This window comes from Anolis carolinensis, chromosome 1 (genome assembly GCF_035594765.1).
Source record: "Anolis carolinensis isolate JA03-04 chromosome 1, rAnoCar3.1.pri, whole genome shotgun sequence".
Lineage (NCBI taxonomy): Eukaryota > Metazoa > Chordata > Lepidosauria > Squamata > Dactyloidae > Anolis > Anolis carolinensis.
Genome location: NC_085841.1, coordinates 59,662,521 through 59,680,840, shown reverse-complemented (window position 1 = coordinate 59,680,840; position 18,320 = coordinate 59,662,521). Strand labels below are relative to the sequence as shown.

The window sequence follows — 18,320 nt, the reverse complement described above, 5'->3', positions numbered from 1 at the left end:
AAAAACTTTCCCAATTCTTGATTCCGTCCTTTTGAGAATTTTTTTCCTGTATTTGTAATTGTGTGGATGGATTATTACTTAATCTATGGAACATTTGCAAAGTTTCAGATAATGTGAAAGGCATTAACTATCTTGTCACAGAAGTATAAAGATACCAGTATTATGATGATTCTACCTGTTTCTTTGTTTAGATATTTCATCCTCCAGTTGATTCAAATTAGTTTAAGGTAGCTTCACAATGCTTTTTAGCCTGGGCACAACATACTTTCTCTCATTTGGAAGTCCTTCTTAGATTCCTATTGAAATATTCTCTTACGGAAGAAATATAACAGGTTATATTCAAAGGTTTCTTGTTTTTTCTTTTCTTTTTAAGAATGGCTACCTTGGACATAGTGCTATAGCTGGATTATCCTATAGCAAAACACAATCTTTTCCTTTTTAAGGTTTTTTTTTCTGGTCAATAAAAAACACATGTCATAGGGAAACATGGGAGGGTACCATGTTTTGAAAATGTTGTCTGCCTTCCTCCATCGTATCAGAGTAAGTAGAAGAAAATAGAATTGGTTATGAACAATCTGAATGTAGTTATATTAAAAAAATGAAAGGGACATAAATTATTATGTAGCAACTCATGAATTAGCAGTTGGTAATGGTCTTGATGGAGGTTGAGTCTACCAAACAGTGATAGCTAGCCTTCCATATTGTTGAGGTAGTGAATTCACTCTGGATTGTAGTCTGGTTTATAAAAGAGCTTTTCAAAGTGTTAAATTCTGTTTATAAAAGCCATAACCATTTTAGATAGCTCTTAAAGTTTGTACTAATCCCAGTAGGATGAACCAGTAGTGGGTTTTTGGTCATCTTTCTCTTTTAAGCTTGGGTGTCAAGACTTAGGGATATAAAGAGAAAAAAGCAAGATGTCAGTTATTTACCTTGTTTTGACTGACATAATATCTTGAGATATGTATAGTGTTCCTAACTAACTCTGTAGATCTGTGGAATATCGTTTCTTTATACTAATTGGATTGGAGATGACCAATGAATACCAAGTACTGTGGGCTGTATTTCAGAGGTAGGGACTTGCAAAACCATTTCTGGACATTCCTTACCTAAGAAAACCCTATGAAATTTGTGGGTTTCCATAAGCTGACAAGTGCTTGAAGGCACAGAGATAAGCATAGTCTTTCTGCTCTCTGTTCCTTTGTGTCTCAGATGAATTATCTCATGACTGCCCCAGCCTCAATTTCCCACTTTCTTTAAATCAATATGTAGACATTTAAATAGTTTCTGCTTAATGTCTTCTATCCAAAATATAACCAGAAAAGACTTGTGTGATGGCCATGCTAAAGATCTTGTCAAATCCAATTATATAAACGTACTTTAATATCATCCACAGTTTGTGCTTTGTTTGCCTGTATTTTTTCCAGAAACAATAATTGGTTGTTTTAAAAGTATCTTATCAGTTAAATTTATTAGTTAAATCATATTATTGGAAGCACCACACAGCCTGTTTAGTCAAATCCTCTGCCATACAGCAATATACAGCTAAATGAGTTCAGAGAGAGTCGTCCATTCTGTCTTTAAAGATTTCCAGAGAGATATGGTCTACCATTTTTAAGAAGCAGTCTTCCACTGACAGACAGACAACTCTACTGTCAAGAGTGTCTTCATAAAGTTTAGGTGGAATCATTTTTCTTGTCATTTGAATCCATTGCTTTGTTTCCTAGTCTGTGGATCAGCTGGAAACACACTTGCTTCATATTTTATAGGTCATCTTTTCAGATATTTAAAGATTGTTATCATGTCACTTCTCAACCTTCTGTTCTTCAAGCTATCTTAAGCCATTTTATTTAGTACTCTCACCCTCTAGTCACCCTCTGCCTAACTGTACCGCTCCCTCCTCATACTCCCCATACTCCCAGAATGCTCCTACTCCTCCCTCCAGAACCCTTTCCCTTTTCATTTACTCTAGTGAGCCTTTTTTTTAAATAGTATTTTGTGTTTTAGCTTTTTAATACACTTCTGTATTTTAGTTTTTACCCTAGACTATAATGATTTTAATGTATAATGTTTCTATGAGACTGTACCCCACTCTCCTTATGATGGTCTATGACTGTAATAACTGTAACAGAAAACCATGTTTTGAACCTCTCTGCTTTATCCGGAAATAGTTGATAACATTCTTGGTGGATTTAAGGTGATTATAGTGATTTAACTTAAATTTTTTTTATGACTTATATAGTCTTAAGGCGCTGTATAAGTGCCATTTGTTAGCTGCCTTGAGTCCCCTTTGGGGTAGAGAAAGGCAGGGTATAAATAAGGTAAATAAATAAATAAATACATTAAAATCATTATAGTCTAGGATAAAAGCTAAAATTTAAGGTGATTATAGTAGTTTAATGGAGCCCCTGGTGGTGCAACGGGTTAGAATCATAGAATCATAGAATCATAGAATAGTAGAGTTGGAAGAGACCTCATGGGCCATTCAGTCCAACCCCCTGCTAAGAAGCAGGAAATCGCATTCAAAGCACCCCCGACAGATGGCCATCCAGCCTCTGTTTAAAAGCCTCCAAAGAAGGAGCCTCTACCACGGCCCGGGGGAGAGAGTTCCACTGTCGAACAGCTCTCACAGTGAGGAAGTTCTTCCTGATGTTAGGTGGAATCTCCTTTCCTGTAGTTTGAAGCCATTGTTCCGTGTCCTAGTCTGCAGGGCCGCAGAAAACAAGCTTGCTCCCTCCTCCCTATGACTTCCCCTCACATATTTGTACATGGCTATCATGTCTCCTCTCAGCCTTCTCTTCTGGAGGCTAAACATGCCCAGCTCTTTAAGCCGCTCCTCATAGGGCTTGTTCTCCAGACCCTTTATCATTTTAGTCGCCCTCCTCTGGACGCTTTCCAGCTTGTCAACATCTCCCTTCAATTGCGGTGCCCAAAATTGGACACAGTATTCCAGGTGTGGTCTGACCAAGGCAGAATAGAGGGGGAGCATGACTTCCCTGGATCTAGACGCTATTCCCCTATTGATGCAGGCCAGAATCCCGTTGGCTTTCTTAGCAGCCGCATCACATTGTTGGCTCATGTTTAACTTGTTGTCCACGACAACTCCAAGGTCTTTTTCGCAGACACTGCTGTCAAGCCAGGTGTCCCCCATTCTGTATCTTTGCATTCCATTTTTTCTGCTGAAGTGAAACCACTGAGCTGCTGAACTTGCTGACTGAAAGGTCGGCGGTTCGAATCCAGGAAGCGTGGTAAGCTCCCGATGTTTGCCTCAGCTTCCGCCAACCTAGTAGTTTGAAAACATGCAAATGTAATTAGTTCAATAGGTACCGCTCCAGTGGGAAGGTAACAGTGCTCCATGCAGTCATGCTTGCCACATGAGCTTGGAGGTGTCTACGAACAATGCCGGCACTTTGGCTTAGCAATGGAGATGAGCACCAACCCCCAGAGTTGGACACGACTAAATGTCAGGGGAAACCCTTTACTATAGTCATTTAAATTTTTGTACTTCATCTGATTTGGGCAGTAGCTTTTGTCTTTTTGATCCTTGAAATATGACTCTTTCCTGGAAGTCTCTTCTTTCTTATTCCCATTTTTATCATCTCAGACCTTTAATTATTACTGTCAAATTATGAAATGCATGACTTAGCTATTCAACTGAAGTGGTAAACATGGAAACATAGTTTAATGTCATAGCTTTTTCATAGCTTCCCATAGCATTTTTGTTACAGAAACATTTTTGTATGGCCATTTGTTCCTACTGAATTGTGTTATGAGTTAAATAATTCATGTGGTGTTTGTTTTGCTGTTTGTGCCCCTATTCAGAAGATTTCACCTCACTTTCTGTTCCTGTGATAATTGGTTTTTGAAAAAAATTGGCTTGTTGTGGAAAAAAGGATTGGTGAGGAAGCCTCAGTGGAGAGGAGAACCTTTTCCCCATGATAACTCTTCCAGGAGGGCATTTCTCTTCTGAGGGGCAGATTTCTCTCACTTCCTGTTGTCTCACCCCCATTCTTAACTATGAGTTGTTTGTAAGTCAATGTTTTTAACTCAAGGACTGCCTGCATATGATTTTCATTTCCTTGTGGATTTCCTTTCACTTCCTGAATGAAGATGTTAGTATGATTAAAATGGTTTGGCACAGATTCGTGAGGAATTATTTTAAGGACTATAAATATTGTATTAACATTGGATACCGAGTTCAGTTTAACAAGTAGTGTGGGCTAAATTCAACTGTTAAGTTCTTGCTAGAGTCTCTGAAAGTTATAGGAGTGTTGACTTAACAAATGTAGCTAAAATTGAATTGGGGAATTAACAGTTGTAAGAATTCCATTTAAAAGAAATCAATCTTTCTACGATTGAACGATAAGTGATTAATGTAAGTTAATGAACTCTGATTCAACCATTATAGAAACACCATTGACTGCTTAAATATCTTAAATAATTTAGAAGTCTTGGAAGCTTTCAAAAGGAAACCAAAGTAACAACATACAGCATGGACTTAGAGCAATGTTTAGGTTACCAAATTCTTGTCAAAGCTGTCAGATTGTGATAAATAAACACAAAAGAACATAAATATACTTTGTGTGAGATTAGTACTATTGGCATATGATGAATACAGAAGCCATGTTGGATCATACCAGAATAAGGCTAGCATTTTCTGTGTCAACTTACACTTGCTGACACTAAATTACATTTACATTTTAATTTCTGTTTCCTTAGATCCTTTGAAATTTTTCCCTCGTCTTCTTTTTGTTTTAGTCACTCTAGATAATTTGATGTCATGACACTGCCACCAACTTAATTCCAGATAATTTATGAAAAAGTTACAACTCAGAGGAAAGGGGAAAATGAAGGCTGTAAACATTGTGGTTCCCCAAGGATTTGCATCAGGACTTGTGCTTTTTCAGTTTGTTCGTAAATGACCTGGAGTTCAGAGTGAATAGAATAGTGGCAATGCAAATTATATGGGGTTATTGGAACAAAAACTGGCAGGTTGCAAAAGAATTTACTTTTGTGTAGGCAAGTAAAGTGATGCACCCTGGGGGAAAAATCCTGACTTCACATGTATGCTAATGGGGTCATTAGCTCAATACAAATGTCAAACCAGTGTGTGGGTGTTGTGAAAAAGGGCAAATTCCTTGCTAGGGGTTGGTAACATCCACAAAAATGAAAGAAAACTGTCAATATCATATTTTCATACAAATCTGTGGTGCAGTGTGATTTTTTCACATGCTGTGCATTCCAAGTTTAAAAAGGACAGTAATCACTGGAAAAGGTGCAGAAAAAAGGAACGTTGTATGGTAAAAGTTTAAATAGAAGTGTTTACAAATATGTAGCTTAAATACCTTTAAAGGCACCAATGCTCTCTAATCTTGAAAACTAAGCAGGGTCAACCCTAGTTAGTACTTTAGGTGAGAAACTGCTAACCAGTACCAGGTGCTGTAAGGCTATATTTCAGAAGAAGGGACAGGGAAAATCATTTCTGAGCATTCCTTACCCAAGAAAAGTAAGTGGAAACCACAGGGTCTTCATTTGAATTCCCACCACGAAATAAAGGATCTAAAGAGCTATTTCCTGACCTTTTTATTAATAAGTACTTCTGGAATAACCTGTGAACGAAAACACCATTAGGGGGAATTAGGCAATAAGATATGACTCTTGGTTTTTTAGCCACCTAGTGAGAACTGTCCCTGGGGCAGGTGTCACTTCCTCTGACAACCTTCAAGGACACACGGGCACCCAAGATGCCAAAGGTCATCCAAAATCCTTTGACTGCACCTCTCAGCCGATCATAACTAGAAGGCCATCCTGGGGGTGCTTGTCGTGCCTCTGTAAAGACTCCCACTGTTTACCACTATTTAAACCCTTTTTATCTACAGAGATTAGAATTTCATGTACAGTTTTGTGAAGGGTCAGTCTAGATATCCTCTTTCCCTTTAATCCACCCCTCCCTGCCCCTTTAAGAATCCTGTCAAGGGAGGAGCTTTAGGCAAAACTCTTCTTGTTCCTTAAAGAACCAGCTATTTTAGAAGTGAAAGGCAAAGAGAGAGGAAGGCCAGGAAGGTCCACAAAATAGCACATCCAGATGGAGTTATGTTGGAACCAAGTCAGAGACACTTCAAGTTAAAATAAAAGTTAGTTCAAGTCAAGTATTACTCCAAAGACAGAAAGATACCAACAAGAGAAGAAATAGCAGATAAGTTAAGTAATTGAGAGCCCCTCTGTCAAGGACTTTAATTCTCTTCTGAGGACTGTGACGATTCAACCCGGGAGGAGAAAGGGCTGAGGCCTTTTTCAGTTATTAAATCTTGTTAACTGTTTATCTAAGTGTCTTCCATCTATTCCCTGCACAACCAGTTAACCTTCCAAGCAGTTAGATACCGTGTGGGCAGAACAGCACTCCCAAACCTCACAGTATTTGAGTGAGAGTACCCTCATTCCAGCCCCAAGGGTAGCTTCAGGCCCCCACCCCCAAAAATGTATAGGGACTGTTATGAAAATCAGTTCCTCACCGCTTAAAAAGGAGGGGGCCATGGTGCCTATAGAACTATTTCACTTTTACCATGCCACCAAAAGTCGCCTTTTCCTACTAGGATGGCCAACATGCTCTTTATTCCCCTTTAAATCATTCACAAACAGAACATTTTTCTCCTCCAAGAGGTGTACTCCATCAGCCCTATGCAACTCTGGCCATTCAAGCATAATCTTCACATGGGAGATTATTTATTTATTTATTTATTTACAGTATTTATATTCCGCCCTTCTCACCCCGAAGGGGACTCAGGGCGGACCACATTACACATATAAGGCAAACATCCAAAGCCTTTAACATAGAACAAGGACAAGACAAACATAGGCTCCGAGCTGGCCTCGAACTCATTACCCAGTCCCTAGTTGTCCCATGGCAATTCTCAGCTCCCGGTTGACCTTCTGCCTGGCCAAATCAATGCCAGGAGGCTGGTAAAGGAGGACAGTCATTCTGTGTTAAATTGCAACTTGTCCTCAGTAAAGACAGCTTAATTTTACTGTGGCATATTTGTAGGCAAACATAGGACTTCATTGGACAGACAGGGGGAAAGTGGGAGAAAGCAGCGGAAACAGTTTTACCCTGTTCCCTACCATCTTTCCACGTCTCCTAGAATGGCTAGCCACCCTAGGTCCTTTCCCTGTGTTTCCCCATCTTTCCCCCCTGCTTTCTTGGGTTTGGAGTCAGGTAACACATGGCTCCTGAAGACAGACATGCACTGTGGAGACTGAGCCCTACAGAGTCTCACCAGAAGTGTTCTTATGTCCTGTGATGGCCTCTATGGGGCTCCAAATTACATGGAAATGAGCCAGAACTCAGTCTGATGAAGTCCATAGATGGCTAATCCCCATCAAGGAATCCTGTACAGTAATGTCACGCAAACATGGATGGCTAATCCTTCTGTAGCCATGGATGTTTTCCTACAACAAAAAGGAGCCCCATCTCTAGCTTCAAACTGGAGGCTAGACAACAAAAGCGTGAAGAAAAGCCTGAAATAGTGCTCTGTGGTTTGTGTAATCGCTGTCCAGGCCTCAAACTGGTTCCAGGATTTCCTGTGTAATCACTTGCACAGTGAAACCACTTTCTTTAATATCTGTTTTGAAACTGACTCAAGTGATCAGTGTAGATTTACCCAAGGTTAATAGCAGGTGCCACTAGAAGCCCTCACCAAACATGTGTATACAGCAAACAGGAAGAAAAGTGGAAAGTAGATCAACCTGAACATGTGGCCCATGTTCAAATTCCCATCAGCCCTCTCTCTTCAGTCCTCCCTTACTTGCTTCATTCCTTCCTCCCTTCCTCTCTCTCTTCCTTGGTTTCCTCCCTCCCTCTCTTTCTTGACTTCCTTCATTCCTTTGTTTTTTCCTTCTTTCCTTCTTGGGGGGCTCCTCAGGAAGACAGAAAAAGAGATGGAGGCCTCTTGCGTCCCTTGACTCCGATTAAGTGTTGACTTCTCCTTGGGTGGCTCTGGCCTCAGGCATCCCACCCCAGTGGCCCCTTGTCTGTCTGTCTCTCTTTCCATTCAACTTTTTTTTTTATTTCTTTACAAAGGAAGGTTCCCCAGTTGTCTCACTTGCCTCAGGCACTCACTGTTGCTGCTGCTGCGACTGGTGCTGACTGGTCAGGAAAGACTGACTCTGGAGGCAGAGCACCTGCCTGGCTTCCCTCTCTACCCCACTTTTGTCGATGCCCTGCGTTTTCCAAAAATGCTCTCCTTTACTGCGGCTCCTTCCTTGGGAAGAAAAGGAGAGAGCCAGGCGGCAGCTATGACTTGAAGGCATACAACACCAACAACCCTAATTAACTTGACTATCTCATCAGCCAAAAGCAGGCTCATACTTTCAATTGAAAGATTGATTCGTTTATGTTGGTTAAAATTGTTCTTGGTACATGTTTATATAGTGTATTGTTCTTTCATGGGTTTTCTTTACACTACAAATAAGATATATGGAGTGTGCTTAGGAATGTATTCATGTTTTTTTTAAAAACTATATTCTGGCCCCCAATAGGCTGAATGACCATGAATTGGCCGTCGGCTTAAAAGGTTTGGATGCCCGTGGACTAGTACATGGAACAATGGACTTAAACTACAGGAAAACATTAGGAAACAATTCCTGACAGCAAGAGCTGTCCACTGTGTCCAGCAATAGGATACGCTGCTTCAAAGTGGGGTGGGGTGTCCTCCTCTTGAGGCAATGCTTTGATTCTGTATTCCTGGGTCACAGAGGTCTGGATTACTGTGGTCTCTTCCAATTCTACGCATGCTTGTTTACAGTTGACTATCTGCTTTTGTTTTCCACTAGTTCAGAACTCGTATTATTCTTCAGATACTTTTGTACGTAAAAGAAGAGTTGAAAGATATACTATGTTGATTCACATGTCACACTAAATGATATTATGGTTTGCAAACTGCATTCTCATCTAAAGAAACATAGTGAAGAACTATGACTTTTGGCAATCTCAGTTTCCATGCTGTTTTCTTCTTCCTTCTGAGAGTGAGTGCATATGTGTACACTCAAATTGGCATATGTGGAGACTCCTGTTGTCATCTACGTTTCGGAAGCTGGTAAAAAGAGCAGGAAGTGATAGGTGCTGAAAATCTCACATTGTGCTTTTATATCTATCAAGAACACTCTGATGCTTCCATATGTATACAACATTCAAAATATTCTGCAATGTTATTCTATATCTACAGTAGCTTCAATTCACAAAGAACTTGAAATTGTTTTATATAAAACAAAATAATTTATGGGAATTGAGTTTATAACCTATTCCAATACAATATACATTTTTTGTTGAAAAGATTGTTTGATTTTATTTTTTTGTTTCCCTCCCATTTTTTTTAAATTCTGTCATGTTTATTATATTGTGAGCCTGTGGGCAGGGATTTTTTTTTTTTTGGTATACTGTATACCCTTTGCTTAGAATGCTAAATAACAACAACAAGAAGAACAAAAATAAAATTATGATGTTGGTGGTCATTCAGTTGATGGTAGGTAGTTCTACCAACCAGTCTTGCAGAGGATTTCTCATTAGCCTCGATGATGATGATGATGATGCCATGAATGGACAGATGTAAAATCACTTCTGAACAGTTCAGATAATACAGATAAGGGAAAAGGAAGAAAGGGAAAGAAGGCAGAAATCCTGTTAATTTAGTGAAAATATACTACCGCAATATTGGATTTAGCTCAATAATAATTAATGACTTTCTATCAATGTTTGGATTCCACATATCATGCTGAATAACAGAATACTCATTTCTTTTCTTTCTACAGCTAGTTGATATGGAAAAATGGGTATGTGTTTCAGAATCATCTGATCCCAAATGATCCTTGTTTGTCACAGAATTGTAACTAACTGTCTGTCTTTAAATATTTATGTGTCTCACAAATTTGCTAAGCTCAAAGCAAAATTTTGAAAGTGATTTTCCAACAGTAGCCATACTATTAGATTTCTAAATTAGTTTTTCATCATCTTTTAATGATAATACAAAAGTATTAGTCATGCAATTGTAATTTATCATTGTATACTCCATTAGCCTTATAAAAAGGGTTCTGCCTTGAAATTTTGAGCCTTGCAATTTCACCCTCTGAATGTACATTGTTGACACTTCTTGTTGTTTCATTGTCTCTACATGTCTTAATTGAACAATGCATGCGATTACCATAATCCTTTCTATATGTTTGTATAACAGATCTATTGCTTAATTCCTCAAATGCAGTGTCTATCTATCTCTTCTGGAGCTTAATATACACTGCTAAATATGTTCAGAATCAAATCATTGCTTAGAATTATGCTTATTTATTTGAAAGTACTGTAATGATTTTTCAAATCTTTCAGTATATTGATTTACTTCTGAATTGAGTATTTATAACAATATCATGAATTAATGTAATCTGCTTCATGTTCTTGTGGTTGAAGATAAAGAACTATTACTAGCCAGGAAAACCCCATGTAGCAGTTTGAAGAAATTGTTTCTACTTAACACACATGTCTTCCATTTGTTTGTATGCATGTAATTTTGTCAATATTTAATTATGTTTAGAAATGTAGGCATGCAAGTTATATTTAGTAGACTGTCTTGAGCAGGGATCCCCAAACTTTTTAAACGGGGGGCCAGTTCACGATCCTTCGGACCGTTGGAGGGCCGAACTATAGTTGGCCACCGAGCAATAATAATAATAATAATAATAATAATAATAATAATAATAATAATAATAATAATAATAACAACAACAACAACAAAAAGAGGGTTGGAAGAGACCCTTTGGGCCATTGAGTCCAATCCCCCTCTGCCTTCGTGCACCGAAAGCACAAACAAAGCACCCCTGACAGATGGCCACCCAGAATCAATGTTAATAATAATAATAATAATAATAAAAAAGAGGGTTAGAAGAGACCCCTTGTGCCATTTAGTCCAACCCCCTTATGCCTTTGTGCACCAAAAGCACTAGCAAAGTATCCCTGACAGATGGCCACTCAGACTCAATGTTAATAATAATAATAATAATAATAATAATAATAATAATAATAACAATAATAATAAAGAGGGTTGGAAGAGACCCCTTGAGCCATTTAGTCCAATCCCCTTCTGTCTTTGTGCACCAAAAGCACAAGCAAAGCACCCCTGACAGAAGGCCACCCAGCCTCAATGTTAATAATAATAATAATAATAATAATAATAATAATAATAATAATAATAATAATAATAATGGTTGTAAGAGAAGAAGAGACCCCTTGGGTAATTTAGCCCAACCCCCTTCTGCCCTTGTGCTGTGGGGGCCGGATAAATGGCTTTGATGGGCCGCATCCGGCCCCCGGGCCTTAGTTTGGGGACCCCTGGTCTTGAGCATGTATAATTTTTGTTGTGTGTTTTAAAGTCTTTGTATTTGAAGTCTGTTGCATTTTTAATTTTTTTTTTTTTAAAAGACAGAAATCTACTTTGGAAAACTCTGTATCTGTGTAACTTTGTGTTTTTGTATGGATTATGTGGTTAGTTTGTTGTTTCAAATTATTTGGTTTCCTGTGCTGTCATGACTTAATGGTCCAGTTTTCTTTTAAGACTCTACTGTTGTATAATTATTTCCCAACAATTTGAAAATGAATTAGTTGAATTTTTCATTGATATTTCTATATCTTAGTACTGGCATCACCATTGAAAATTTTCTCAAAATATCAACATACATGGTCTGGAACAAAAACCAGTCTCTTCAGGTGGCAATTCACACTGTTTAGAGTAAATCCATTGAAACTGCGGCTTACATTACCTGTGTATGAGTTGCTTCTACATGTAGAATTAATGCACTTTGACAGGACTTTAACTGCAATGGCTCAGTGTTGTGAAATCCTCGAACTTGTACGTTTACAGAGTCTTTAGCTTACTCTGTGAAAGAGTGCTTGTGCCTTACCATTCTATAACTTTTACAATCCTGTATCATTGAGCTATGACAGTTAGAATGGTGGCAAATTGTATTAAGTGTAGTGTAGTGTAGGTGCCCTAAGAAATTCTATTAATTGAAATAGATCTACTCTAACTTGGATTGATATTGCATTTAACCCTTACTCTAGTCTGGAGATCCTGCTCCATTTAGAGTATGAATTAGGTAGCAGAAATCCAGTACATTATTTTATACTTTATGGAACTCATCTGCATTTGAAAACTCATTCTTAGTGGCATTGTCAGCTATTTTTAAAACATTATTTAGAAAAAAAAATATTTTGTGAATATTAGATTCACTAATAAATTGTGACTAGTGACTAGTGAGGCAACTCCCATTTGTTGAGCAACATGCCTATGAAGAAATAAGTATCTTTAGAACTTGCTGTGTGATACATGTGTTTAAGATTGTAACCTTAGATGTGGTTTTTTTTTTTTTTTGCTATCTCTTCACCTGTGCCAAAGATGGTATTATCTTAGCTAGTAATAACTCAATTTTAAATTTTATTTTACTTTCTGAATGCGCCTAGTATATATAACAGAATTATAGTGGGGTAAATAGAAATAAAAACTTGCTTCAAATAGGAAGAAGATACCTTTCCGCAAAGCACTGACATATTCTTTGTCGCATTGCCAAATTTCTTGCTCTGTTATCAGTGCTTTAATCTAAAACACCTAATATAAATTCTGAAAGATGCCAACTGAAGCCACTGGATAATCTGATTGGCAGACAGTTTGAAGGAGCCTCATTATGTCACACTATTCTTAACTTTGGTTGAAATCAAGATTTAAAAAATATTTTAAAAATTGGCAATTATCTATAGAATGTAGGATACATAGAAAAGGGGCTTCTATCCCTATTATGTCATTTTCTGCATCATCTAATTTTTTTTTAGCACCAGAAAACCTTAGTCAGTATAGGAGGATAGAAAAAAGGAGAGAAGCATTTTTGGGGAATTTATATTTTTAAAGTAATCACACTTCAGTAAGAGGACAGACAGTGGTGAAGACAAAATTTAAAGGAGATGTAGTTATCATGTTTAAATATTTGAAAGGAGGTCTTATTGGAGATGGAGCAAACTTGTTTTCAGCTGCTACATAGACTATGGGTGTATATACATTGTGGAATTAAAGCAGTTCAACATGACTTTAACTTCCAAGGTAAATCCTATAAAATCATGGAAATTGCAGTTTAGCAAGGTCTTTAACTTTCTCTGCCAAAGAGTCCTAGTGTCTCATTAACTACAGCACTCCTTAACAGTAGATGACACTGAGCCAGTTGCTTCTTTCACCTCTTGGTTCCAGTGCTTGGCTCCTTATATGAACTGTCAAATCACTCTTGTAACCAAGAATTGTTTGAGTATTTTGCCATTTTGGTGCCCTGGCATTTGGAGTAAACCATTTGTGCCAGTATGTATTATTCTTTTTTATTTATTATAAACCTATTAATTGCAGTATAGAAGTCTGTTTTGTTACTATGTTTTTATTAAGATGAAATAATAATCATAGATCAAGAAAAAGTAAGAGGAGATTGTGCAAACATTTACATCTCATTTGTTTTTGCTTTTTGAATGTATTTATACATTACATTTTGAAATGTAAGCCTTTTAGTGTAAGTAGATTTTCTTTAGAGAAGAGAAGATCTACAAATTTCGTGTACTAAAAAGTAGCTGATACCTGAAAAGCAAAAAAGCTTCAGGAAATTACATTGTAAATGGAGCTGTGCACTAAAATAAGCAAACAAGCATGCTAACGGGATTCAGGATGGAGGGCATTATACATGACAGTAAATTTAACATTTGAGAACTTGGAAAAAATAGCAATATCAAATGTCTTATTCTTTATTCACCGCTCTACCATTCAGTTTATTTATAATTAAATACAATGCTTAGAATTGTAGCGGCAATTTGTATTTTTAAAAGAGGGTTTTTGTAAAACAGTGATGTAGAATACCTTGATTGACCTAGATGAGCTGATGTAAGAAACCCTGTGATAAAGCAGAGTATGATTGCCTTAGGAAACCAAAAAGGTGATCACTAGCAAAATGTCAATATCTCTATATTAAAATAATAAGAGAACCATACACAATCCATCCTCAACCTGTGGAGGTGGCTGTTTAGAGACCTAATGGATCAATGGGCCAAGACCACTTTGGCTCTGCTGCATCATAACCCTACTTTCCTTGTGGCTGTCATTGATCCCAGATGGTCACAGAGCTCAATGAGAACTCCTGACCATTGCAAGTGTCCCATGCGGACATTAGCAAAGGTACCTTCATGGGCACAAAGAAGGAGGGAGCCAATCCCCCATCTTCCTCTTCTGTGGGTGCCTCTGCTGACATAGGCATGGGGTGCCTGCAATGGCCAGAAACTTTCACAGAGCTCTGCATCCACCTGGGAGGGGTGAGGATGGCAAAGGGGGCCCAATTCATTACTTTTTTCCCTGCAGGAAATAAGGGATGGCAGCAGTGGCCTGTGCCGACAATGGGGCAGTCTGAATTGGACCCAGTCTTGTTGTCCATTGTCCAAACCTCGGCGCATCCCCTGACTTTTCTTAACATGGGATGTACTTGGTTAACCCGGTTTACCCTGCAGTAAGCATCGAAAATGACAGAACATCATCGAGATTGCCAGGAAGCCATTGCACAGTGAGGCAGGCTATTAAGACCACATAGATGAGCCCTAGGAAAGAGTATATTACGTCAATATAAGTCATCCTTAGATATTATATCAGCATAGCAGTTTGATACATAATGTGCCAGATGAATAATGAATAAGAAGAAGGAAGGCTTATACGATGTCACAGACATTTACAAAATAAACAAATCAGGACTTATTGTAAGTATTTGCCAGTTGGGAGAAGCTATGGGCACAAATGAATATTAATTACTGTTTTGAAAGAAAATAGTTTATCCACTTTTTATTTCATTATGATTTAGCCCATAGCATTCAGAGGCACTGAAGTCTATTACAGAACCTTTTTACAGAATCCTTTTACAGATTATGACACTGTTATTATTTAAAACCAATCTAAATGCAGTATTAATAACTTGCTCTTAGAAAACTGCTTTTTGTATTTAAAAAACTGTTTAAATCAGTGCTGTTCTGTACATTTCAATATTTGATTTTGGGGAAGATCAGTTTGAAAAAATGATTATTATTTCTTTATAGTACTCAGCACTGGAATAAACTTAATGATACCCTCCACAATAGAGTAAGAAAACAATGGTAAAAATTACAAATGCATGGTAATATTTAATGTTTTCATCTTTTCCCCCTCTTCACTATGGCACTGCAGAAATTTATGATGAAGGTAAGCTTTAAAATAATTGCTTCATTATTTTACATTTTCCTCACCAGGGAGGGTTCTGTATGCAATACTGTTCTAACAAATATTGTAAAAATGACAATCACATAGTAGAGTAAATTAAATGGCATCAACAGTAAATACAGAGAAATGTTTTCAAAAATCCTGGTCAGTTACTCTTTCTGTGACTTGAAAGCACTCTGCTATCAGGAGGTTGTTACATTAAAATAATCCTTTGACATGGAACAGATCTTCCATGGCAGTATGTCCTCTGTTTTATATTCAATTAAACTCTTCCTACTTATGTTTATTTAGTGAGAAACTGTTGAAAAAAATTGAGGCTGTAATATTGAGTGGTATCTTTCGGTGGCAACTGCATCTCCTATGGGAAGGATTTCTTCTGTCTATGTCTCTTCAGCATTTCCTGAAGCAATACTACTTGTGACAAAAAACTAACATTGTAAATGATTAATTAATGTTCTATAAGTGCTGATGATATTACAACTGTTTTGAGGCAATTTGTGTTTCTTCTCTGAATGTTTTGTCTTTGTTCGGTTTATAAAAAATTGATAAGACATTTTACAGGTATATTGCATGAGTTGTCACTCAAACCAGACCTCACAACAATTTTTAAGGATTTGAGAGTCTTTCATGCTACTGTATTTTTAACTCAATAATTAAGGCTTATGTATTTGTAAATTTTGTAAATTTACCCTTTTTACATCTGTCACAAGAAAGTGACAAGTTTTTATTTTGTACGAGATCTATACTGTTCCTCAAGCTGATCAGATTGATAGCATTAGATTGAGAAAGGTTCATCTAAAAACATGCTTTAGGGAGAGGAGAAGAATGAAGGCAAATAGAGATAAGGAAGAAACGTGATTATTTTTCTTAAATTTGTTGTTAACTGCCATCAGATTATCTTTGACTTGTGGCGACCCTTTGAATGAGAGATCTTCAAGGTCATCCTATCAACAGCACTGGACAGTTCTTGCAAACTCAGGAGTGTGGCTTTCTTGATTGAACCTATCTATTTGTAGTCCAGTTTTCCTCTTTCCTACTTACCAAGCATTATTGTCTTTTTAGTAAGTCTTGTCCTTCCATTATCTGTCCAAAGTATTTTTTTCATGTCAGGAGCAACTTGGCTGTCTGCAAGGATATTGCCCAGGGGACACCCGGATTTTTGATGTTTTTACCATCCTGTGGGAGGCTTCCCTCATGTCCTTGCATGGGGAGCTAGAGCTGATGGACAGGAGCTCTGACCGATCCCCATATTCGAACCTCTGACCTTTCAGTCAGCAGTCCTGTCGGCAAAAGGGTTTAACCCATTGTGCCACCAGGGGCTCCTGCCCAAAGTATGACAGTCTGTTATTCATTTGGACATTAAGACATTAAGGGAAATTTCAGGCTTGGCCCATTTGGGTCTAGGACCAATTTATTTCTCTTTTTTAGTAGTTCATGATATCTGTAGTATTCTCTTCCAGAACTACATTTCAAATCAGTTGAATCCATTAGCTTTTTTTTTTTTTTTTTACTGTTCAGCTTTTACAACACTATATAAACACTGGAAATACAGGGTGTTTGAAAAAGAACTCCCTAGTTTCAATGTGTTTTAACTTAAAACTAGGGAGTTCTTTTTCAAACATCCTGTACAATGGCATGGATAATGCTAATTTTAGTGTTTCGTGCTACGTCTTTTTATTTACATGTGAGATAAAGGAAATAAAACTGACAAATTTGGCAAATACTTGACATAAAAAGTTTGTAATAGAAGCACTATTTCACAGGCAAAGGGGAAAAAATTGAATGCAAGGCTCCAAATAGGATTGATATGATTACAGATTTATTGAAGACTTGGAATATCTTTTTTAAAAAATCAATACAGACCAAGCTGTTGCTTGGAATATAAACCATATATTTTAAGTAGAATTGACATTTTAAGTATGCTTCTAGCTATTTAGGGAGCATACAACGCCCCTATTAAAGCAGCTCCATTGGTTGCTGATAAGTTGGCAGTCCCAGTTCAAGATGCAAGTTATGACCTACAAAGCCCTAAACGGTTTGGGCCCTGTCTATCTTCATGATCACATCTCCCCCTGTAAACCAGCACAGGCTCTAAGATCTGCCAGAGTGTTCCTCCTCTTGCTCCTGACACTGTCACAAGCGCGGTTGGTGGGGACGAGGGATAGTGCCTTCTCAGTGGTGACCTCCTGACTTTGGAACACCTTTCCCAAAGAGATTAGGCAAGCTCCTACACTGCACTCCTTCCATAGGGACCTGAGAACCTGGTGGTTCCAGCAGGCTTTCGAGAATTATTAGTCCCTAAGCCCTTCCCTTGGCCATCAGCTAGGACCTTGCTCTGCACTTCATCCACTTCCCTGGCCCTATAATATGCTATCACACTAGCCTTTGCCTAGCCCTTTCATAGCTGGTCATGTCCATTCTGTAATTCTGGACATTGGTATTTTGAACCCATCTGATGGAGTAAGAAAAACGCATAAACCAATAACCATCTCACCCAAAATCCTGAGACCTGAGCAGTGTTTTTGATGATAGAGGTCTCTGATTCAAAGGACCAGCACAGGTCAAAGTTGACTTGACAACAGTTAACAACAACAACAACAACAACAACAAAATTTTAGAGTTCTTTGAAAGTGTCAATAATCTGAGGGCAGGGTTGAGCTGCTTTGAGTGGACTGTGATGATGTTTACTAGGACTTTCAAAGAGCCTTTGACAAATTCTCTCACTCAGGATTTGTGAGCTAACATGGTAGTAATGAAGAAAGAGAAATTGTAATGTGTCCTGGTAGCTGGTTAAAAAACAAAGACATCAAAAAGAATAAAAGGTTGGTTTTGGCAATGAAGCAATGTCTTCAGTCCCCTGACAATCTGCACTGAGTGGAGGGTGATCAGCTACATCAGTACATGGAAAACATCTGGCAGATGGCAGCAACTGGTCCACAAAAGGATTGTGAGATGATGCTGGATATGTCAATTAAAATGTCAATCTGGTTTGTGGCTACCTTGGAGAAAGCAAATTCCACTCTGACC

General features: G+C 37.9%; 1 protein-coding gene across 15 annotated transcripts in view; it reads left to right on the top strand.

Moving 5' to 3' along the window:
- Positions 1 to 18,320, top strand: part of ryr2 (ryanodine receptor 2) — a 394,137-nt gene that overhangs the window by 133,283 nt on the left and 242,534 nt on the right. For 12 of the 15 annotated variants that reach the window (XR_010004274.1, XM_062975204.1, XM_062975188.1 and 9 more), the window contains exons 4-5: positions 9,802 to 9,822; positions 15,261 to 15,275. The exons of the other annotated variants lie outside the window; for them this stretch is intronic. Coding sequence is in view for 11 of the 12 variants with exons in the window: in XM_062975204.1 (XP_062831274.1) it covers positions 9,802 to 9,822; positions 15,261 to 15,275 (36 nt within the window). In the remaining variant the exon portion in view is untranslated. The remainder of the gene's footprint in view (positions 1 to 9,801; positions 9,823 to 15,260; positions 15,276 to 18,320) is intronic. 15 annotated transcript variants of the gene reach the window in all.